At 40.2% G+C, this 23,424-nt stretch overlaps 6 protein-coding genes across 6 annotated transcripts; 2 read left to right on the top strand and 4 right to left on the bottom strand.

The window, feature by feature from the left end:
- Window positions 1-1,844: 1,844 nt before the first annotated feature.
- Window positions 1,845-3,518, top strand: RNJ42_03474 (uncharacterized protein; the record flags this gene model as incomplete). Its single annotated transcript, XM_071053638.1, has 1 exon — window positions 1,845-3,518. The coding sequence occupies one exon, from the start codon at window positions 1,845-1,847 to the stop codon at window positions 3,516-3,518; it is 1,674 nt and encodes a 557-aa protein (XP_070910050.1).
- Window positions 3,519-3,775: 257 nt separating this feature from the next.
- PXR1 (telomerase inhibitor) lies at window positions 3,776-4,699 on the bottom strand (the record flags this gene model as incomplete). Its single annotated transcript, XM_071053637.1, has 1 exon — window positions 3,776-4,699. The coding sequence occupies one exon, from the start codon at window positions 4,697-4,699 to the stop codon at window positions 3,776-3,778; it is 924 nt and encodes a 307-aa protein (XP_070910049.1).
- Window positions 4,700-7,030: 2,331 nt separating this feature from the next.
- YOR1 (ATP-binding cassette transporter YOR1) lies at window positions 7,031-11,443 on the top strand (the record flags this gene model as incomplete). The annotated part of the gene is made up of 1 exon (XM_071053636.1): window positions 7,031-11,443. The coding sequence occupies one exon, from the start codon at window positions 7,031-7,033 to the stop codon at window positions 11,441-11,443; it is 4,413 nt and encodes a 1,470-aa protein (XP_070910048.1).
- Window positions 11,444-12,136: 693 nt separating this feature from the next.
- On the bottom strand, window positions 12,137-13,060 carry BGL2 (glucan 1,3-beta-glucosidase; the record flags this gene model as incomplete). The annotated part of the gene is made up of 1 exon (XM_071053635.1): window positions 12,137-13,060. One exon carries the CDS (start codon window positions 13,058-13,060, stop codon window positions 12,137-12,139), a length of 924 nt encoding a protein of 307 aa, XP_070910047.1.
- Window positions 13,061-14,213: 1,153 nt separating this feature from the next.
- Window positions 14,214-15,173, bottom strand: ERV29 (the record flags this gene model as incomplete). Its single annotated transcript, XM_071053634.1, has 1 exon — window positions 14,214-15,173. One exon carries the CDS (start codon window positions 15,171-15,173, stop codon window positions 14,214-14,216), a length of 960 nt encoding a protein of 319 aa, XP_070910046.1.
- Window positions 15,174-16,223: 1,050 nt separating this feature from the next.
- ZUO1 (zuotin) lies at window positions 16,224-17,525 on the bottom strand (the record flags this gene model as incomplete). The annotated part of the gene is made up of 1 exon (XM_071053633.1): window positions 16,224-17,525. One exon carries the CDS (start codon window positions 17,523-17,525, stop codon window positions 16,224-16,226), a length of 1,302 nt encoding a protein of 433 aa, XP_070910045.1.
- Window positions 17,526-23,424: the final 5,899 nt, after the last annotated feature.

Here is a 23,424-nt window from a genome sequence, read left to right as displayed (position 1 = left end):
TAAGAATAAAATTAATATTGTAATGTAAAGGAATCTGAATCCTGCATGTATATATTGTTAAAGACATCTGTTGGTCAATCTAGTCAATAACCTTGCAAAAATTAGTATTATATTAAATTGATATTATAACAAATCCACATTATATCAAATTTAAATATTTCACCATATTATTGTACGCCGTAGTAACAGAATTGTAGATATTTTTTTCATCTCATTGTTAAAAAACAAGATCTCAAGAGTAAAAGGAGCTACCTAAAAGCAATAAAAACAACCGTTACTATAATGAAAACAAGAAGGTAATCCCAATCAAGTATAAACTCCGCTATCTATTATACATAGTACTAATTAATTGATATATTCTAAATTACTATATATTTTTTTCAATTACTGAGTTATAAATTTACAAGAATTTACAACAACATATAACCGTGCAAAAGGGTTAATAGTTTTTTATTTTTTTACCTATTCAGTCTATATTTTTCCTGTTTGGTTAAATATAAAAAGAACCAAGCCTAAAAAGGACATGTAATGGAAAAAGAGAGAAACTTTTTTTGAAGTGTATTCCTAAAGCAGTACCATTCCTCGTCCAGTAAGATCTAGACCACGTGTTTATAGAAAATGGGCATGCATTTCTGGTTATGGATAAGTAATGACAGGGACTAAGCCACTTTAGGAATACTAATGGTACGCTGTGGTAATATTTTGACAGCGCGAAAAAACCAAAATCTAAATAACTAAACCAAATCTCAACTACGTGGATATTGTGCATAAGAACACGAAAAAGGAATTCGTTTTCCCCGATAAGTAAAAATTAGTTCTGTTTATCTGTTTGTGTATCTTCGAATGTTTTTTACTAGTTGTCAGTACAGTTTTTCCTCCAGTCCTTCTAAGAGCGGCTTGTAAAAATCTCGAACTGTTAGTGCGTGGTGTGCGGGGTGTGAGTGTGTGAATCAAAGCGGCTGGCGGGGCAAGAAACAAAAAAAAAAAGAATTCTAGAACTAGCGCTCTTCAGCAAAAAATAGAAGACTTCAAAAAACATTATCAACACGCACGATATTCTAACCTCTATTATTGTGTTCCAGAAGGAGGCCGCAGAGAACACACATCACTGGATCTCTTCCTTTTCTTTCTTCTTTCTTTTTTCCATACCGAAAGGGAAATAAAAAAAATGGAGTAATACAAAGAAAGCCATGTAGTAAGATCCATAATGACCGTTTCCCGTATGATACAGGAATAGAAGGTGAAAAACCCAGCAGAAGTTCTGCCAGCCCTTTTTTTATTTTTCTTTCTTTGTTTGTCGTTGTTGTGCTTGGTCTCTACGTCATTTCCCAAAAAAAAATTCCAAATCGAATTCCGTTATCGAAGAAGGCGAAGCCCCCCCACGCTATTTAATATTGTTCTTTTTATTGCCCTTCCTCGAGGCAATTCTCACGTTAGTTGGAATACTAGTTTAATTTTTAACGCGAACGCCAATTTTATTGTTAATTTTTTACCCTTTGACTTTGTAATAACGGACATTTCGTGTTTACCCATTATAGCAGATTATTGCTGCTAATAACAGAAAGGACAAAGGCATTAGCAAAAGAAACAAAGATAATAATAAAAAAAAAAAGATGGCTTTGATGTTTTTACGTTTGATCTATATGAACAATATAGAAACTTGAACGCTTGATGATAATAATTACAGAATCTGGGAAATAATATATAAACCCTTAGCTATTTGTTAATTCATTTGCAAAAATAGATATTCCTTTTTTTTTTATCTTGTTATATACATATATAATATCATCACTAAAAAATATAAAACTAACGACCAAAAAAAAGCCACCATATATTACAGAACAATGCAATATAATCTGGTTTCATTTATAATAGCTGCTGTTACGCTGCTCGCCTTGGGTAAGGCCGATGATCTACCTGCCATCGAAATTGTTGGTAACAAGTTTTTCTTCTCTAACAACGGTTCCCAATTCTACATGAAGGGTATCGCTTACCAAGCAGACACCGCTAACGCTACTAGTGGTGCTACTATTAACGATCCGCTAGCCGACTACGAAACTTGTTCCAGAGATATCCCATACCTACAACAACTAGACACTAATGTTATCCGTGTCTACGCCGTCAACACCTCTTTGGACCATAGCAAATGTATGGATGCTCTAAATGACGCCGGTATTTACGTCATTGCTGATTTGTCCTCCCCAAAGATCTCTGTGAACAGAAAGTCCCCATCCTGGGACTTGGAAATCTTCGACCGTTACAAGTCAGTTGTCGACATGTTCGCTAACTACTCTAACGTCTTGGGTTTCTTCGCTGGTAACGAAGTCACTAACAATGCTTCTAACACTGATGCCTCCGCTTTTGTAAAGGCCGCCATTAGAGACACCAAGTCTTATATCAAGGAGAAGAACTACAGAGAAATCCCAGTTGGTTACTCCTCAAATGACGACGCTGACACTAGAGTTGCTATTGCTGACTACTTTGCCTGTGGTGACGACAGCGAAAGAGCTGACTTCTACGGTATTAACATGTACGAATGGTGTGGTAACTCTACTTTCAAGGAGTCTGGTTACGAAGCCAGAACCGAAGAGTTTGCAAACTTGTCCATCCCATTGTTTTTCTCGGAATATGGTTGTAATGAAGTCACTCCAAGAGAGTTCACTGAAGTTCAAGCTTTGTACGGTAAAAACATGACCGACGTCTGGTCCGGTGGTATCGTCTACATGTACTTCCAAGAAACTAATAATTATGGTCTAGTCTCCATCGACAGCGATGGTGATGTTAAAACCTTGGATGATTTCAACAACTATTCCAAGGAAATTCACATGATTTCTCCAACATCTGCCAACACCGCTTCTTACACTCCATCATCTACCACTTTGGACTGCCCAGCCACTGACCGTTACTGGAAGGCTGCAACTAACCTACCTCCAACTCCACAACAAGACTTATGTCTATGTATGGATGCTGCCAATTCTTGTGTTGTCGATGACGATGTTGATGAAGATGATTATCAAGAATTGTTTGGCTACATTTGTGGTAAGGTTGACTGTAGTGGTATTACTGGTAATGGTACAAGTGGTGAATACGGTTCCTACTCATTCTGTTCTCCAAAGGAAAAGCTAAACTTTGTCTTGAATCTATATTACGAGTCTGAAGGTGGTTCCAAGTCTAACTGTGACTTCAGTGGATCCGCCTCTTTGAAGAGTGGGACTACCCAAGCTGGTTGTGCTTCCGCATTGAAGGAAATTGGTAGTATTGGTACTAACTCCGCTACCGACTCTGTAACTTACTCTGGTGCTACCACTACCGGTTCTGGTTCTACTAAGGCTACCACTACCGCAAGTGGTTCCAAGTCTTCTAGCTCCGGTTCTTCTACAAAGAGCTCAGCATCTTCTACTAGCTCCAGTAAGTCCAGTAACGCCGGTGTTTCTGTCCAAGTTAACTTGCTCCAAGTTCTATTCTCTTCTTTCATAACATTAGGTGCTATTGCAGGTGCTGGTTTCGCTCTTATTTAGAAAGCTCCTACATTGTAGTTTTTTAATGTTGTCCTAATGTTACCATATAATGGTAAAGAATATATCAAATATATTCATGTGCATGTACACTAAGTATAATTTATATACCATATTCACATTTATACAAAATATCCACATACTTAATGACATTTTATTTTCTGTTTATTATAACTTTTATTATCAATAGTTAGCATAATAGTATCGTTTTGCCTAAAAATTTGAAGGTATTGAAATTTCTATAAAATATACTATTAACTTTAATTACCTGTAACCATAAAAATTTCATTGAGTGCTTTGGAGTCCATAACAGCTGCTCTCTTTTGCTTGATCCATCTTGAACGGACAGATAGTCTTGTGGATACTGATTCCGGTATCGATGCAGCGGATGGACTAGATTCAATTGAGGAAGATCGTATTTCTTCAACTCTGGACTTATCCTTCTTATCCTTCTTAACCTTTTTGTCCTTCTTATCCTTCTTATCCTTCTTATCCTTCTTTTCCTTCTTCCCCTTCTTTTCCTTCATCTCACTCTTGTCTTTCTTGTCTTTTTTGTCCTTCTTCATCTTTTTATCTTTCTTTTCCTTTTTATCCTTCTTGTCTTTCTTCACCTTTTTTACCTTCTTGCTCTTTCTACCATTGTCAGCAGAATCTGTATCATCAAGTTTCCTTTTCTTGCTCGAATTATTTAATGTTTCTTCTTCAGATTCATCACTAGATTGCTCTGTTTCCATTTTCGAGTAACTCAATAATTTTTTGGTTTTAGGATCCCAAGTACTTGCCAATGTACTACCTTTCACAAAATGAACACCCCATTTACCATTCAAGATTTTTTCTTTTTTTTGGGTATCAAGTTCTTTGCTAATTTCAGTTTCTTTACCGTTCAATCTACCCAAGATTCTTTGAAATACATCTAAACCAGCACATTCACCATTATCGAATTCATCTATCTTTTCACCTTTATTTTTTTTTAGTTTAGCACCCAAACCTGTGTTATCATCTTTAATCGATACTTTAATATGCGTTTTCATAGAGTGCACTGGCTTCATACCAAGACCCATACCTGGTTGCCAACCAAATTTCTGTAGAAGTTGATGGCCGAACCTTGATTGATCATTACTCCAAGCAGTGTTTCTAGGATCCAGCCCAAATTTTTGCTTGTTCTTAACTGCAGCTAAACCCATTGTATTCCAAAACTATGATTTATATTAGTGATCAGTTTTATTGTATATAGTCTGCCCTCTTCTCTTTAGCCTTTCACTGGTGATATTAAATTTCAAAGACAGATTATTCTATGATATATCTGGTATTTCTATGCTAAAGACTAAAGACTTAACGTATGTAAGGTCATCGCAAAAACAAAAATTTATTCACCTCATCGCATAAAACTAGTTGAAAAATTAAAAAAAATTTTTTGTTAGTTTTTTTTTTCCCATACGGTTAACCCTCATCTCGAAATTAAAAAAATCTTTCTTTCTTTTTTCTTCACAAAACATAATATTTTACTTACCCGGATTTAACCGGACGTTATCTACTATTGTTCTCTACGAACTATTACACGTGTATAATCTTATAAAGTATTCTGATAGAGATTAAAGTAGCATTCATATTATTTCGTCCTGTAGTGCGTGTATTTGATGGTACTTATATTTTCTTTCAGCAGTCTTACTACTGTTATATCTAAGGGCTTCTCAATTTATATCTTTTGTGTTTGCGCATTGACGGCATAAGTTTTTATTTTTTATTTTTTTTTTGTTTTCCGTTTCAATTGAGATAAGCATTTTTGCCTCTTCACACACCCTCAACACTAAGACAAATCCGTATCAAATAAAAAAATAAGTCCATCTGTTATTTTTTAATTCTCATGTTAACATATCGCGTGCGAGTATACTTGCAGCAGTAAATAACACTGGTCAAAACAAGAACGACAGCAGTAAGGTACCCATTGCGTTGGTATAAAATAGTAATGCGAGGATTCATAGATCAATATTCTAAGTTTTTTTTTTATTTAAGCGTTATAAATTATTTACATTTACTGACAGTAAACGGTATTATTTCATTGACCTATGAGAAACATAGAAACATATCATAACTAATACTAAAAACCAGTCGGTAAGATGTTTTTACAATACCAGTTATATAGATATCTCAAGAACTGAAAAAAAAAAGGTATCGATGGCAGGTTTTAGCCGCCATTAAGCAATCATCAGTCGAAATCCTTTTCACGATATGAAAGTAAATCACATCTAAACATATACCGAAATAACCGAATACTGTCATACATATCTAGTTGACAGAGGTGAAAAAAGATCCCAAACTGCAAAAACAAAACCAAAAGCAAAAGCGTCCACGGACATTCATCTTCTTAAAATTTTCGCGGAACACTCTAATGGATCCGTCAACATTACTCATCTCCCTTCTAACTTCCTCCTCCTATGCTGCCTTCTGTGTGCATGGATAATAAAAACAAAATCTCCGTCTCCGCGGAAATAACCCTAAAAAACAACAACCCACAGCACTAAGATAATGATGATATTGGCTTGCACGGAAGATTCTACGTTGATAGGAACGTATTTTTTAAAATAATAAAGGGTTTTTCCCCTCGCTCTCCCAATCCTCCCTCCCCCAAAAAAAAAGAAATTCTAAGATCAACTCATCTATGCTTTTAAGCCCAGTTGTGCTCACAAACCAACAGTAAGAAACTGTCGTACACATACAAGAAGAAACACATCACCAGAGATTTATCTTAATGGAGTGTAAAGTATTTTTTTCTTCCGTGGAACAAATAGATACACTAAAGACCAAACTCCTCTTAGAAAGCCTTGCAGAGTTTCACTGAAATCGAAAAAAACAAACAAAATATAGAATATGCTCTCTCCGGTCTTTTCTTCATACACTCCCGTCCCCAGTTTAAAATTTCTATATACTATCAGTAATGGGAGAAAAGAAAGCTCAACCGTGGAAAAAATAAAATGAGCCTGCAGCTGTTACCGGGAAAAAAAAAAATTAAAATGTGACAAAAACTATTTTGAACGCATAGAAATCAACGCAGTAACGGAAAAACTCACATTGAGATTAGAGTTCCTTCAGTATTTTCTAAGAGCCATCCTTATTACGAAAATAAAAAAAATTAGAAATTTAGAATTAAAGAACTTATAGTTCCTATGCTATATGAAATTTGATTACAGTGTGTTATATTATATTATACCATATCATAGTTGAATATCCTAATGAGTACTCATCACTCAAAGTCCAAATACTAAAAGATATTATTCTTGAAAATTCCGTTAAAACATTATTGGTGGCGATTACTAATTTTAATTTGTATTTAAAGTTAAAGGTATTTTTATTATATTCTTGATTTCGAATATATCATTGATAATAAGGATCATAACATACCAAATACTATAGAACTAAACTTTTTTCTTTCTCCCCCCCTGCTTTTTATTATTTGCATTTAAAAACATTATTAATTTATTCTGGTACATTGGTTTAAAAGAAGAAAAAAGATATAAATGGGACTCTTTAGTAAAAGTGCTAAGTCGCAGACTTCAGGTTCTAATCATGATGGTATAACATCTACTGAGTCTGAGATATCTCTAGAACAGAAACGAGCATCGAGCTCAAGTGATTCGCCTCATGGCCAAAACTATGATCTTAGCTTGAATGAGGATTCGGTATCTATTCTTACAAGCGGTGAATATGCGGTGAAGAGAAACAAACCACAGACTTACTTAAATTCGAATGACATAGAAAAAGTAACGCAATCAGACATATACCCGCAGAAGAGACTATTCTCCTTTTTACATAGGAAAACCATGCCGGAGGTTCCACAAAGTGATGATGAGAGGAAAGTATATCCATTATTTCACGCAAACCCACTTTCCACTTTCTTCTTATGGTGGGTGGTACCGATCGTTAAGGTCGGTTACAAGAGAACAATTCAACCTAATGATCTTTTTAAAATAGACAAAAGGATGTCTATTGAAAAATTATTCAGTGATTTTGAGAAAAATATGGAGTATTATTTCGAAAAGTCCAGAAGAGAGTACATGGAAGAACACCCTGATGCAACCCCAGAAGAAATGCTAGAAAATGCTCATCTTAAGAAGTTCACAGTACTGAAAGTGTTATTTTTCACATTTAAGAGACAATACCTTTTATCAGTACTTTTAGCTATCTTGGCTAACTGTGCCTCAGGTTTTAACCCTATGTTAACAAAGAGGCTGATTAGATTCGTTGAAGAAAAAGCATTTTATCCTCATCTTCATGTAAACAAAGGTGTTGGATATGCTATAGGTGCATGTCTAATGATGTTCCTGAACGGTATATTATTCAATCATTTTTTCCATGCTTCAATGATTTGTGGTGTCCAGGCCAGATCTGTTTTAATTAAGGCTGCAATGAAAAAAATGTTCAAAGCAAGTGGCTATACCCACCACAAGTTCCCTAATGGTAAAGTTACATCTTTCGTAACCACTGATTTATCGAGAATTGAGTTTGCATTGTCGTTTCAACCGTTCTTGGCGGGATTCCCAGCAATTCTGGCAATCTGTATTGTTCAACTGATTGTTAATCTAGGTCCTATTTCTTTGGCCGGTGTCGGTGTTTTCTTCGGTGGATTCTGTATCTCATTATTTGCCTTCAAGTGGATTCTAGCTCTAAGAATTTCATCTAATATTTTTACTGATCAAAGAATTACAATGATGAGAGAAGTTTTATCAAACATGAAAATGGTTAAATATTATGCCTGGGAAGATGCTTACGAGAAAAATATTCAAGATATAAGAACCAAGGAAATTTCACGTGTCAGAAGAATGCAAATGTTAAGAAATTTCTTGATTGCTATGGCCATGTCATTACCAAACATTGCATCTCTGATTACTTTCTTGTCTATGTATAGAGTCAATAACGAAGCAAGAAGGAACCCCGCAAAGATTTTCTCATCTTTATCCTTATTTCAAATTCTTTCCTTACAAATGTTTTTCTTGCCTATTGCTATTGCTACAGGTATTGACATGATCCTTGGTTTGAATCGTCTGCAAGAACTATTAGAAGCCCCTGAAAGTGCTGACCCATTCAATCCAGATAGTATTGTTAATTTGGTTCATAAAAATGAGAAAAAAATTGACCCAGAAAGTGACATTGCTCTTGAAATGAAAGATGCCTCATTTGAATGGGAGGACTATGAATTGAATGATGCAGAAGAGGTGAAAAAGACAAATGCTAATGGGAAGGATAAGAAGAATGTCAAGGTAGATGATTCAACACACACTGTTCCTGGCACCGAAGGTAAAGAATCTTCACCAGGATTAGATAAGAAGACATTTACCAAATTTACCAATTTGAATTTCAATATAAGAAAGGGAGAATTTGTTATGATAACAGGTCCTATTGGTACAGGTAAATCTTCGTTGCTAAATGCAATGGCTGGATTTATGCCACAGACATCTGGTGAACTAGACATCAACGGTCACTTATTGTTATGTGGCTACCCTTGGATTCAAAACGCTACAGTACGAGATAACATTATATTTGGTGCTCCTTATGAAAAAGAGAAGTATAAAAAAATTGTCGAAGTTTGTTCACTTCAAGCAGATTTAGATATTTTGCCTGCAGGTGACTTAACGGAAATTGGTGAACGTGGTATCACTTTATCTGGTGGTCAAAAAGCTCGTATCAATTTGGCTAGGGCGATTTATAAAAATAAAGATGTTTACTTGTTTGATGATGTTTTAAGTGCAGTCGATTCAAGAGTAGGGAAGCATATTATGGATGAATGTTTTTTAGGAGCTATAAAAGATAAGACTAGAATTCTTGCTACACATCAATTGTCACTAATTGATAAAGCCGATCGTGTTATTGTTCTTTCTACCGATGGTTCTATTGATATCGGTACTGTAGAAGAATTGAAAGAGAGAAATGAAACCTTAATAAACTTACTCCAGTTTTCTTCTGACAATAAAGATGATGAAAAAGAGGAAGAAGAGGAAGAAGACGAAATGGAGAATGACGATCCAATGAAGAAAGAAATGGCTGAAATCGAAAAAGAAATTACCAGGAAATCACTAGCCAAAGAAGGCCTCACGATGACAAAGGAAGAACGTGCTGTTAATGGTATAGGATGGAATATTTATCGAGAATATGTTTCTTCAGCTGTAGGTAAATGGGGTATTATTATTATACCCGTCTACGCTTTTCTAATTATGGCCACCACCTTCTGTAATTTATTCTCATCGGTTTGGCTTTCGTACTGGACTGAAAACAAATTCAAGGACAGACCAGCTAGCTTTTACATGGGTTTGTATTCCTTCTTTGTTTTCGGAGGTTATATATTCATGAACGCACAATTTACGATTTTATGTGTTATGGGTATTATGGCATCAAAATGGCTAAATTTAAAGGCTGTAAAAAGAATTCTGCATGCACCAATGTCTTACTTAGACACTACTCCACTGGGACGTATATTGAACAGATTCACCAAAGATACTGACAGTTTAGACAATGAATTAACTGAGAATATACGTTTAATGATGTCACAATTTGCGAACTTAGTTGGTGTCTGTGTTCTATGTATTGTTTATTTACCTTGGTTTGCCATTGCTATACCTTTCCTCCTTCTAGTATTTATTTTAATTGCTGACCATTATCAGAGTGCTGGTAGAGAAATCAAGAGACTAGAAGCAGTTCAGAGATCATTTGTTTATAATAATCTGATTGAGGTTTTAGGAGGTATGGACACTATTAAAGCCTATAACAGTCAAGACAGATTCTTAACTAAAATGGATTTCCTAATTAATAAAATGAATGAAGCCAGTTACATGATTGTATCCGTGCAAAGATGGGTAGCCATCTTTTTAGATATAATTGCTGTTGCGTTTGCATTGATCATTGCCCTATTGTGTGTTACGAGGCAATTCAAGATATCTCCATCTGCCGTTGGTGTTTTATTAACGTACGTGCTTCAGCTGCCAGGTCTTTTGAACACCATTCTGAGAGCTTTAACCCAAGTCGAAAATGATATGAATAGTGCTGAGAGATTAGTTACTTATGCTACGGAGCTACCTCAAGAGGCTGCATACAGAAAATCTGACTTCTCACCACCAGAGGATTGGCCTCGTAATGGTGAGATTAAGTTTGAGGAGGTTAGTTTTGCCTACAGACCTGGCCTACCTATTGTATTGAAAAATGTCAACTTCGTTATAAGTGGTGGAGAGAAAATTGGTATTTGTGGTAGAACTGGTGCTGGTAAATCAACAATTATGAGTGCACTTTACAGATTGAACGAATTAACTAGCGGCAGAATTATTATCGATGACATTGATACTTTCAAACTCGGCTTATATGATCTTCGTAGAAAATTGGCCATTATTCCACAAGATCCAGTTTTGTTTAGAGGTACCATTAGGAAGAATTTAGACCCATTTAATGAATTCTCTGACGAGTTGTTATGGAATTCGTTGATTAGAGGTGGTGCAATTGAAAGTGAAGATTTGGCAGAAGTTCAGAATCAGAAACCAGAGGATAATGGGTCTTATAATAATATGCACAAATTCCATTTAGACCAGCTTGTTGAAGAGGATGGTGCTAACTTCTCATTAGGTGAAAGACAATTACTAGCTTTGACCAGAGCTCTTGTTAGACAGGCAAAAATCCTAATTCTTGATGAAGCTACTTCTTCCGTCGATTACGAAACCGATGGAAAAATCCAGGCACGTATTGCCACTGAATTTAAAGAGTGTACTATTTTATGTATTGCTCATAGATTGAAAACGATTCTTAATTATGATCGAATTTTGGTCTTAGAAAAAGGTGAAATAGCGGAGTTTGATACTCCAATGACACTATTCAACCAACCAGATAGTATCTTCAGAAGTATGTGTTCACGTTCTGGTATTACTGAAGATGATTTCCAGGAATTGAGTTGATACCATGCATGCATTAAACTCTACTTATTTATCTGTTGTCCAATGGATATTAAGATTATTATTTATTTGACTTAATTTTATATAAAAAAACATATACACTTCATTAGCATAAAATCAAAGTTAATTATCGTTGTCGACATATTAAATTAAATGCTAAGTTATCGAATTTCTTTTTATATTATTTTCATTAATGTGTAAATAGATAACAGTAGTGTATTAACTTAACATACTAAGATATTGAAATTTATGACTCTTAGCAACCTCATTTCTATTCAAACTGTTAGTTTTAGCTAGATTTGGCTGAACAACCGTGCCACCGTTATTATCACAATATCAATAAAATTAAGAATCAGTAACACAAACCTTAAAAAAAAAACTAGATATATCTTAGTTACTAGCTATAAATGAAAGAAAGTGAAAACCTGTATAAAAAAATAAACTAGCTGTTTACATAGTTTAACGCAAATAGAAATGCGATTTGATTTTCATTATTAGGGAATCTATCTTTGATTTCTAATAAATCTCTATTGTTCTTTATTATGTATTTTTTTATCTGTTCATTAAATTAAAATCTGATATATTTCCCTTTTTTGACAATAATTAATAAACAACATTAAATTAGAATGAACTTGAAAAATTTTTGAATATGAGAAAATGAAACCCAATGTAAATATAAATTTAGAAAAAAGCTCATTAAACGAAGCTACAGTCCAAGGAGTACTTCAAGTTGTCACCAGAGCTCCAAACACCCCAGTGCTTTTCAACATCGTTAATACCAGAGGTGTCTGGCTTCCAGTCTTCATCGAAAGCTTCAAAGACGATAACGTTAACACCCCAGCCTCTCATGGCGCAAATACCTTCCTTCCAGAACTTTTGGGCGTTCTCAATGGATGGGTAAGAGTCACCGAAGTTGGAACCGTCGGATGGCCAGCCAGTTTCACCAACCCAGAAAGTAATATCAGTAGAACCCTTGGTGGATTGAATAGTTTGTAGAGCTTGCATAATGTCATCGAAGAAAGAGTAAGATGCGTTCTGCATGGTTTGACCTTGCCAGTAGGAGAAAGCGTTAGCCATAACGAAGTCACTAGCGGTGATGGCTGGGGCATTGTAACCAGCAACCAAGACGTTCCAAGAGTCGACGGTACCGACCTGCTTACCGCTGTAGGATTGACCTTGGGAGTCCTGGATGTTAGCGACGAAGCTACGGATATCATTAATCTTGTCTGCCAATTGTTGGGCGGTCAAGTCGTTACGGTATAGAGCCTCAGAACCGACCAAGAAACCAGCGATAGTAGATTGCTTCAACTTAGGCAAGTAAGCAGTCAAAGCATCCTTCTCAGCCTGGAAGTGAGCGTCATCATTAGGCCAGATACCGAGGAAAATGTTGAAACCTTCGGCCTCGGCAGCAGGGCCCAGGTTCTGTAGAGTGTTACAGTCAGAGGCAGCATAGACCTTGACAGTGTTGGTGTAACCCTTTAGCACTTGCAAATCACTCTCGTATTGCTCGACAGACTTACAAGTACCGTCATTGTTCTTAACACCTAGATTGAAAGCCAATTCACCAATGGCAGCAGCTTGGGATGCAACCAAAGCAGCAGCAACAACAGAAAAACGCATGTTCAAAATTTATTTTATTTTCCTTGTTTTTTATTTATCTGGTTCTTTTAATTTGGAAAACAGAAAAAACTATAATTAAGACATAGTAGTCGAAAAAACTATATATAATTGATATATATATCGAATTAAATCAATTTTTTTTTTTTTTCGTTAAATGGGCAATAACAATAACAAAGTGCGTTTTGCAAAGAAAAATAAACAAATCGAGAAAATTATTTATTTGGGTTTCCCATTTTTTTTTGCTATTCCCACTTCTCTACGCCGTTTTCTACGCTCGAGGACCCTTGGCTGCCCACCCTCCCTCAGAACACACCGAAGCGGCACCATGCTCTGAAAAAAAAAAGAAAGAAATAAAAGAATAGAAAAATTTTATACTGCGGTGTATTCTTAGGACATTTCTAAGTAAAAATAATACTATATTAGTCTTACTAAATTACCCGTACGCGAGCAGTTGCTATCCCTATTATGTTTTTAACTATTCCTCTTGCACTTTCTGTGGTGGCTGCGGGGGTTTCTCTCTCTTGTATTATCAAGAAATATTGCCACCCGCCCCATTTTGTTTCCCTTTGAATTCATCTTTGAACTTCTATTTTTATCATAACCCAAGTAAAAACCCGCGCACAACAAAAATATTCGCGACTTTTATTTGTTTACCAAAAATTCGAAATGAATAAACAAAAATAACACAAGCGAGACGGGAGCAAGGACTTCTATTTATAGTAGCTTCTTAAAAGTGTAAGTATATATAATAAAAATGGCCTCGACCAGCACCTCCCAGATAGTCTTTATTGTAAGGGTAACTTTTGTTCAGAGCCGGGTAAACTAAAGCTTATTATCACGTTACGTACGTACGTTAAGAATGATTACGTTTTTGGGTATAGGCAGTATGCGTAATGTAGTATGGTGAAGTGTAGCAGTTTAATAATGTACTAGAATAATAATGTAATAATTTAATAGTGTAGTAGTATAATTTAATAGTGTAGTAGTATAATGAGGGTAGTAGTATAATGAGGGTAGTAGTATAATGAGGGTAGTAGTATAATGAGGGTAGTACATTGAAACAAAAAAAAGTCTATGTTCCATATATTTTTATATAACTTCAATTATGGGGAGAATAGTCTCTTTTTTATTTCATTTCTTGTCTTTTTTTTTATTAATAGATCCTCTTCTTGGAGTCTACGGATAGATCACCTGCACCAGTGTTTGTGACTAGTAAAAGACCACCGATGATACTTAGGTTTTGGTAGAATTCGTACTTCAAGAAGTCACGCTTGCTGTCGTCGTAGAACCAGTAGTTGTTCAAGGTGATGTTGTAGAACGTTAGGATAGTTCCCAACATTATAGAGGCAAACTTAGTCTTGTAGCCGATTGCAAAACAGACAGTACAGATAATAGTCAATAAGATGGTCAACCAAGACTTGCTAAAAGTAAAGGCAATGAACATAATGACAATCAACATTCTTCCAGCTAGCAACAAGTACCCCTTAGTTTGATCATCCCTGCTGTTCAATTCTGGAAGCATCGCAAACGTGGTCTTATTACGTACTATAGAATCACTGAAGGCAATCAATAAACCGCCAATGACACTAATATTTCTTAACACAAATGCAGATCCGGAGAATAATCCATACACCAGAGCTTGCATGATAATGCACCCACATAGTACTGCAGTTGCATGACTAGTGTGCTTTCTAAGCACTAGCAATGTAGCACCACCCAACATGCAAACAGTGACAATCAACAAAAATAATACAACCAGGAGATATGGGTAGTGTTTCCACTTATTTAGGTAGAAAACTTGATCAGACCATTGAGTCAAAATTCTCCAAGAATCCTCATAAAACGTGGCAACAATAAAAAATCTCGAAATACCAGGAATATATGGTCTCAAACTTAGAACCATCGGATGCGAGGTCATATCTTCAACACGATCAGCAAACTTCTCAACATAATGTTGTGCAGTTTCAAGGAAACTAGAAGAGCTCCTTGGTAACTTAGAGCTAGGGGTAAATGCTGACACAGGATTAGCAGGCGGGAAGTTATTCCCCTGTGGGTTTCTGCTAATAGGCATACCAGCATCTCCAGATCTTCTCTGAGACATATAGGAGGACATAGCTTATCGTAATAGTATCAGGTAAAGAAGTGTCAAACTGAAAAATTGAGAATTAGTAATGAAAAAATTCTATCCTATGCTAATGCGGTACGTGAGGAAATGTTATATCAACCTTTTTATGCGCAGTATATACGTCCAATTTCTGCCCTTTTATTGTTCTTCAACTGGAAAGACTATAACAAACCAATTTGCAGTATTGCTTTCGATCTTTAAAAAGAGGTATTAGCTTTTTATTTTTTCTTTCTTTTCAATATCAAGAAAAAGGGAAAATCAGGATTTTAATATAAGCCGTTAGGGTAAATTCAGTATAACTTGATCCTTAAAAGAGAAAGCACAGCAATATCTTTACCCTTTAAAAAAGTATCTTCTTATTAGATCGAAAATACATAATAGTATAAAAGAACTATAGAAATCAAATGACAATTCTTAACCGTCGTTCACACGACATAGACAATACTCCCCTCTGTACCTTCCACTCGCACACACTAACTGGCTTACTCTTTCTCCATTCACTTGGGCGTTGGCTTCTCCTTCCTTCACTTTCGGTATTGGCTTCTCTCCACGTCCTTTTGGCCATGTAGACAGAGATTTTTTTTTTCTTTTTTTTCACCCATTCTCGTTGGTTTAGCTGGTGAATGGAGCAGTCAATTACATCGCTATTCATTTTTAATGTTTTGGCTACTGAAAACTTTGATCTATAACATAATTGAAATCAATTACTTCTCATTAATTAATCATTACAGTCCCTTCATATTATGTGTTGACATATTCTAGAGGCTTAAATCGCCAGTAATTTTAGGTATATTTGTTGTATTTATCTTGTAGTAAGAGGCCATTTTTTTCTGAAATCCATATAAAAATACCCTCAACATCTACCATCTTATTTGTACTATCTATCGTTGATACTATATATATATAAATATAAACAAATCTAGTATTTTATTGTTGTTTTTGGTCTGGGTCAAAGTTGGATCAAGAATTCTTTCTACAAAATATCATTTTGAATTTCTTAGAAGGCCTAGAAAGAAAACAAATATTTTTTTTATTCACTTATGCAAAATATGTCAATAAAGAGGCAGAAATCTTTTTGGATTCAACCATGTTCTTTGCGGCGTCTTGTAGAATAGCCTTAGCATCAGCAGGATTGGTCTTAACCTTATTGGCAACTTCAACGAGTTCTTCGTCAGCTAAAGTATCGACAATCAAGCTAACTTGTTCGTCGATTGCTGCAGCCTTGTCAGCATCCCCAAAGTAATCAGACTCCTTTGGCAAGTTACGGATGGCTCTCTTGTTTTTCTTCTTTGCAGCCTTAGCAGCTTCCTTAGCCTTCTTCTTGTCAGCCTTAGCAGAGGCAGCCTCCTTAGCTTCAGCTTCAGCCTTGGCCTTGGCCTCGGCATCAGCCTTAGCCTTAGCCTCAGCTTCAGCTCTAGCTCCAGCTTCTCTCTCCCATTTCTTTCTCTCCTTCTCCTTCTTTTCTTCTTCCTTAAATTGCTTGATTCTTGGATCCTCATTGACAAGTCTTTCAATTAATTTAACTAATCTTGCATTATCAGCAGTCTTCTTCTTATCTCTGGCAGCCTTGTTCTTTCTTTCAATGTAACGCTTATGGTCTCTGTTTGAAGAATCATCCGGAACATCTTCATCCAAGAATTCAAAAGTTCTCCAAGAATCAAATCTATGCCAGAAAGAGTAGAAAGCTTCAACATCCTTCTTAGAAGTGTTAGCATCACCTAAGCCAGGAACTGGCTGCTTCTTTGAGAAACGAGCCTCAGCTTCTAGCACTGGACGCCAAGCTTCATAGAAATCATAATCAGTACCTTTCTTTGGTGGTTGGACATCTGCATTGAAATCACAGGAATCATATTGACGTCTCTTGTTCACATCAGTCAGAGTTTCAAAAGCCTTCTGAATGATTTTGAAAAGACCATCCTGATCAAGACCAGCGCCTTGGGCAGATTGTTTATCTGGGTGGTATTTGACCACTTGCTTTCTATGAGCTTTAATGATTTGATTCTCAGTGGCATTGTAACGCAGTTTCGACAAACCCATTGCGGCATACAGATCGGCAGTCTTCCAATCTCTTGGATCGTGAGAAAACAGAGTTTCATCAACCAATTCGTTATCAAATAGTTGTTCATCTGGGTCAACATTAGATTCGTCAATCTTCTTAACATCATTCTCTGCTTGTAGTTTTTCAAACTCTGACCAAGTATGATTTCTCAAAGTTCTTTGAGCATGGTGCATGAAGAATCTACCAACTGGCTCGATAGGACGACGGACAGCTTTAGACTTTTCTGCAGTCTTATTGACCTCAACACTAATTTCTTTCTCCAGCTTTGGCAAGTTAAACATCTTGGTTTCACTTTGTTTGGGTTGCTCTCCTGAAGCTGTACAAATATATAATGCTCATTATATAATTTTTAGTATTACAAAAAGTTAAAACACATAACTAGCTACAACAGAAATTAAAAAAATGAAAATTTTTTTGCTTCAATATTCACATGATATGATAATCAACAACGAAGGAATGTTATTCTCATAATTAACGATTATAATATACTACCATCATGAGCGGTTTTATACCACTATAAACTTAAAAACTTTATATTGTAGGATGGCAACTTTATACTTACTCACTAGGTATCTTACAAAATAACTGATTTGATTCTTTACGTCATATATAACATACAACATCTTTATATATATATATAATAACACCCTCGAAACAATTGTACGGTTTAATGGAACAAATTTTATTTTAATAAAGAATTATATTAACTTGCTGTTTTTAAAATATAAAAATATAAAGAACGAACTATAAATAAAATTTGTAGGAATAACAAATAAGAACTAGTCTCTGAATAAATGAGACAAAAGAAACCCTGTTTTAATGCGTCGATAAGGCTAGACTAGACTAGCCCATTCACAACAGAAGAACTAAAAATAATGTAGCAAAAATGGTGACCAGATAGTTAACATTTCCTGTTATACTAGCGGCACCGCCTGCAAATGAAGAAATAATTGGACTAGATGGTCTGTTCACGTTTGCACTTGAACGTGTTTGCTGTAGGACTGAGTTCGGCGTCTTAGAAGAGCGCTTTGAAGATGGTGTTTGTACGACAATAACGGTTTCAGATGTAGGTTTTCCATTAGTGCCAGTAGATACATTAGTAATTGTAGAAACAGTTTTTACAGCGGTACCCGTACCCGGAGTATACGAAGTTTTTAGATTTCCACCAGGCGAGTTTGGCGTCTTAGTACCGGATACAATTCCAGGAGTATTCCTAGTATTTGAAGAGGGTGTTTCAACAATGATAATTTGGTGTGGGGTAGTCAAACTATCAGTGCCGACTGTGAAGGTGTTGATAGTCGATACAGTGTGTGGAATAGAATCAGTACCTGGGACAGTCTTTGTGGTAATGACACCAGAAGCTGGTGGAGTTTCAACAATGATAATTTGGTGTGGGGTAGTCAAACTATCAGTGCCGACTGTGAAGGTGTTGATAGTCAACAATGAATAACCTGGGACAGTTGGTGTGGGGTTGTCAGTAGTCGACACGGTGTGTGGGACGGTGTCAGTACCTGGGACGTCGGTGGTGACAAACTATCAGTGCCGACTGTGAAGGTGTTGATAGTCGATACAGTGTGTGGAATAGAATCAGTACCTGGGACAGTCTTTGTGGTAATGACACCAGAAGCTGGTGGAGTTTCAACAATGATAATTTGGTGTGGGGTAGTCAAACTATCAGTGCCGACTGTGAAGGTGTTGATAGTCGATACAGTGTGTGGAATAGAATCAGTACCTGGGACAGTCTTTGTGGTAATGACACCAGAAGCTGGTGGAGTTTCAACAATGATAATTTGGTGTGGGGTAGTCAAACTATCAGTGCCGACTGTGAAGGTGTTGATAGTCGATACAGTGTGTGGGACGGTGTCAGTACCTGGGACGTCGGTGGTGACGGTGACAGTGTTGGTGTTTGGACCTACTGGTGGTGGGGTCTCGACGACGATGATGACCTCTGGAGTGGTGACGTTGTCAGTGCCGACGGTGAAGGTGCTGATAGTCGACACGGTGTGTGGGACGGTGTCAGTACCTGGGACGTCGGTGGTGACGGTGACAGTGTTGGTGTTTGGACCTACTGGTGGTGGGGTCTCGACGACGATGATGACCTCTGGAGTGGTGACGTTGTCAGTGCCGACGGTGAAGGTGCTGATAGTCGACACGGTGTGTGGGACGGTGTCAGTACCTGGGACGTCGGTGGTGACGGTGACAGTGTTGGTGTTTGGACCTACTGGTGGTGGGGTCTCGACGACGATGATGACCTCTGGAGTGGTGACGTTGTCAGTGCCGACGGTGAAGGTGCTGATAGTCGACACGGTGTGTGGGACGGTGTCAGTACCTGGGACGTCGGTGGTGACGGTGACAGTGTTGGTGTTTGGACCTACTGGTGGTGGGGTCTCGACGACGATGATGACCTCTGGAGTGGTGACGTTGTCAGTGCCGACGGTGAAGGTGCTGATAGTCGACACGGTGTGTGGGACGGTGTCAGTACCTGGGACGTCGGTGGTGACGGTGACAGTGTTGGTGTTTGGACCTACTGGTGGTGGGGTCTCGACGACGATGATGACCTCTGGAGTGGTGACGTTGTCAGTGCCGACGGTGAAGGTGCTGATAGTCGACACGGTGTGTGGGACGGTGTCAGTACCTGGGACGTCGGTGGTGACGGTGACAGTGTTGGTGTTTGGACCTACTGGTGGTGGGGTCTCGACGACGATGATGACCTCTGGAGTGGTGACGTTGTCAGTGCCGACGGTGAAGGTGCTGATAGTCGACACGGTGTGTGGGACGGTGTCAGTACCTGGGACGTCGGTGGTGACGGTGACAGTGTTGGTGTTTGGACCTACTGGTGGTGGGGTCTCGACGACGATGATGACCTCTGGAGTGGTGACGTTGTCAGTGCCGACGGTGAAGGTGCTGATAGTCGACACGGTGTGTGGGACGGTGTCAGTACCTGGGACGTCGGTGGTGACGGTGACAGTGTTGGTGTTTGGACCTACTGGTGGTGGGGTCTCGACGACGATGATGACCTCTGGAGTGGTGACGTTGTCAGTGCCGACGGTGAAGGTGCTGATAGTCGACACGGTGTGTGGGACGGTGTCAGTACCTGGGACGTCGGTGGTGACGGTGACAGTGTTGGTGTTTGGACCTACTGGTGGTGGGGTCTCGACGACGATGATGACCTCTGGAGTGGTGACGTTGTCAGTGCCGACGGTGAAGGTGCTGATAGTCGACACGGTGTGTGGGACGGTGTCAGTACCTGGGACGTCGGTGGTGACGGTGACAGTGTTGGTGTTTGGACCTACTGGTGGTGGGGTCTCGACGACGATGATGACCTCTGGAGTGGTGACGTTGTCAGTGCCGACGGTGAAGGTGCTGATAGTCGACACGGTGTGTGGGACGGTGTCAGTACCTGGGACGTCGGTGGTGACGGTGACAGTGTTGGTGTTTGGACCTACTGGTGGTGGGGTCTCGACGACGATGATGACCTCTGGAGTGGTGACGTTGTCAGTGCCGACGGTGAAGGTGCTGATAGTCGACACGGTGTGTGGGACGGTGTCAGTACCTGGGACGTCGGTGGTGACGGTGACAGTGTTGGTGTTTGGACCTACTGGTGGTGGGGTCTCGACGACGATGATGACCTCTGGAGTGGTGACGTTGTCAGTGCCGACGGTGAAGGTGCTGATAGTCGACACGGTGTGTGGGACGGTGTCAGTACCTGGGACGTCGGTGGTGACGGTGACAGTGTTGGTGTTTGGACCTACTGGTGGTGGGGTCTCGACGACGATGATGACCTCTGGAGTGGTGACGTTGTCAGTGCCGACGGTGAAGGTGCTGATAGTCGACACGGTGTGTGGGACGGTGTCAGTACCTGGGACGTCGGTGGTGACGGTGACAGTGTTGGTGTTTGGACCTACTGGTGGTGGGGTCTCGACGACGATGATGACCTCTGGAGTGGTGACGTTGTCAGTGCCGACGGTGAAGGTGCTGATAGTCGACACGGTGTGTGGGACGGTGTCAGTACCTGGGACGTCGGTGGTGACGGTGACAGTGTTGGTGTTTGGACCTACTGGTGGTGGGGTCTCGACGACGATGATGACCTCTGGAGTGGTGACGTTGTCAGTGCCGACGGTGAAGGTGCTGATAGTCGACACGGTGTGTGGGACGGTGTCAGTACCTGGGACGTCGGTGGTGACGGTGACAGTGTTGGTGTTTGGACCTACTGGTGGTGGGGTCTCGACGACGATGATGACCTCTGGAGTGGTGACGTTGTCAGTGCCGACGGTGAAGGTGCTGATAGTCGACACGGTGTGTGGGACGGTGTCAGTACCTGGGACGTCGGTGGTGACGGTGACAGTGTTGGTGTTTGGACCTACTGGTGGTGGGGTCTCGACGACGATGATGACCTCTGGAGTGGTGACGTTGTCAGTGCCGACGGTGAAGGTGCTGATAGTCGACACGGTGTGTGGGACGGTGTCAGTACCTGGGACGTCGGTGGTGACGGTGACAGTGTTGGTGTTTGGACCTACTGGTGGTGGGGTCTCGACGACGATGATGACCTCTGGAGTGGTGACGTTGTCAGTGCCGACGGTGAAGGTGCTGATAGTCGACACGGTGTGTGGGACGGTGTCAGTACCTGGGACGTCGGTGGTGACGGTGACAGTGTTGGTGTTTGGACCTACTGGTGGTGGGGTCTCGACGACGATGATGACCTCTGGAGTGGTGACGTTGTCAGTGCCGACGGTGAAGGTGCTGATAGTCGACACGGTGTGTGGGACGGTGTCAGTACCTGGGACGTCGGTGGTGACGGTGACAGTGTTGGTGTTTGGACCTACTGGTGGTGGGGTCTCGACGACGATGATGACCTCTGGAGTGGTGACGTTGTCAGTGCCGACGGTGAAGGTGCTGATAGTCGACACGGTGTGTGGGACGGTGTCAGTACCTGGGACGTCGGTGGTGACGGTGACAGTGTTGGTGTTTGGACCTACTGGTGGTGGGGTCTCGACGACGATGATGACCTCTGGAGTGGTGACGTTGTCAGTGCCGACGGTGAAGGTGCTGATAGTCGACACGGTGTGTGGGACGGTGTCAGTACCTGGGACGTCGGTGGTGACGGTGACAGTGTTGGTGTTTGGACCTACTGGTGGTGGGGTCTCGACGACGATGATGACCTCTGGAGTGGTGACGTTGTCAGTGCCGACGGTGAAGGTGCTGATAGTCGACACGGTGTGTGGGACGGTGTCAGTACCTGGGACGTCGGTGGTGACGGTGACAGTGTTGGTGTTTGGACCTACTGGTGGTGGGGTCTCGACGACGATGATGACCTCTGGAGTGGTGACGTTGTCAGTGCCGACGGTGAAGGTGCTGATAGTCGACACGGTGTGTGGGACGGTGTCAGTACCTGGGACGTCGGTGGTGACGGTGACAGTGTTGGTGTTTGGACCTACTGGTGGTGGGGTCTCGACGACGATGATGACCTCTGGAGTGGTGACGTTGTCAGTGCCGACGGTGAAGGTGCTGATAGTCGACACGGTGTGTGGGACGGTGTCAGTACCTGGGACGTCGGTGGTGACGGTGACAGTGTTGGTGTTTGGACCTACTGGTGGTGGGGTCTCGACGACGATGATGACCTCTGGAGTGGTGACGTTGTCAGTGCCGACGGTGAAGGTGCTGATAGTCGACACGGTGTGTGGGACGGTGTCAGTACCTGGGACGTCGGTGGTGACGGTGACAGTGTTGGTGTTTGGACCTACTGGTGGTGGGGTCTCGACGACGATGATGACCTCTGGAGTGGTGACGTTGTCAGTGCCGACGGTGAAGGTGCTGATAGTCGACACGGTGTGTGGGACGGTGTCAGTACCTGGGACGTCGGTGGTGACGGTGACAGTGTTGGTGTTTGGACCTACTGGTGGTGGGGTCTCGACGACGATGATGACCTCTGGAGTGGTGACGTTGTCAGTGCCGACGGTGAAGGTGCTGATAGTCGACACGGTGTGTGGGACGGTGTCAGTACCTGGGACGTCGGTGGTGACGGTGACAGTGTTGGTGTTTGGACCTACTGGTGGTGGGGTCTCGACGACGATGATGACCTCTGGAGTGGTGACGTTGTCAGTGCCGACGGTGAAGGTGCTGATAGTCGACACGGTGTGTGGGACGGTGTCAGTACCTGGGACGTCGGTGGTGACGGTGACA

Source organism: Nakaseomyces bracarensis (genome assembly GCF_045282275.1).
Source record: "Nakaseomyces bracarensis strain CBM3 chromosome Unknown Scaff12_0, whole genome shotgun sequence".
Taxonomy (NCBI): Eukaryota; Fungi; Ascomycota; class Saccharomycetes; order Saccharomycetales; family Saccharomycetaceae; genus Nakaseomyces; species Nakaseomyces bracarensis.
This window is presented reverse-complemented; position numbering and strand designations above follow the sequence as displayed.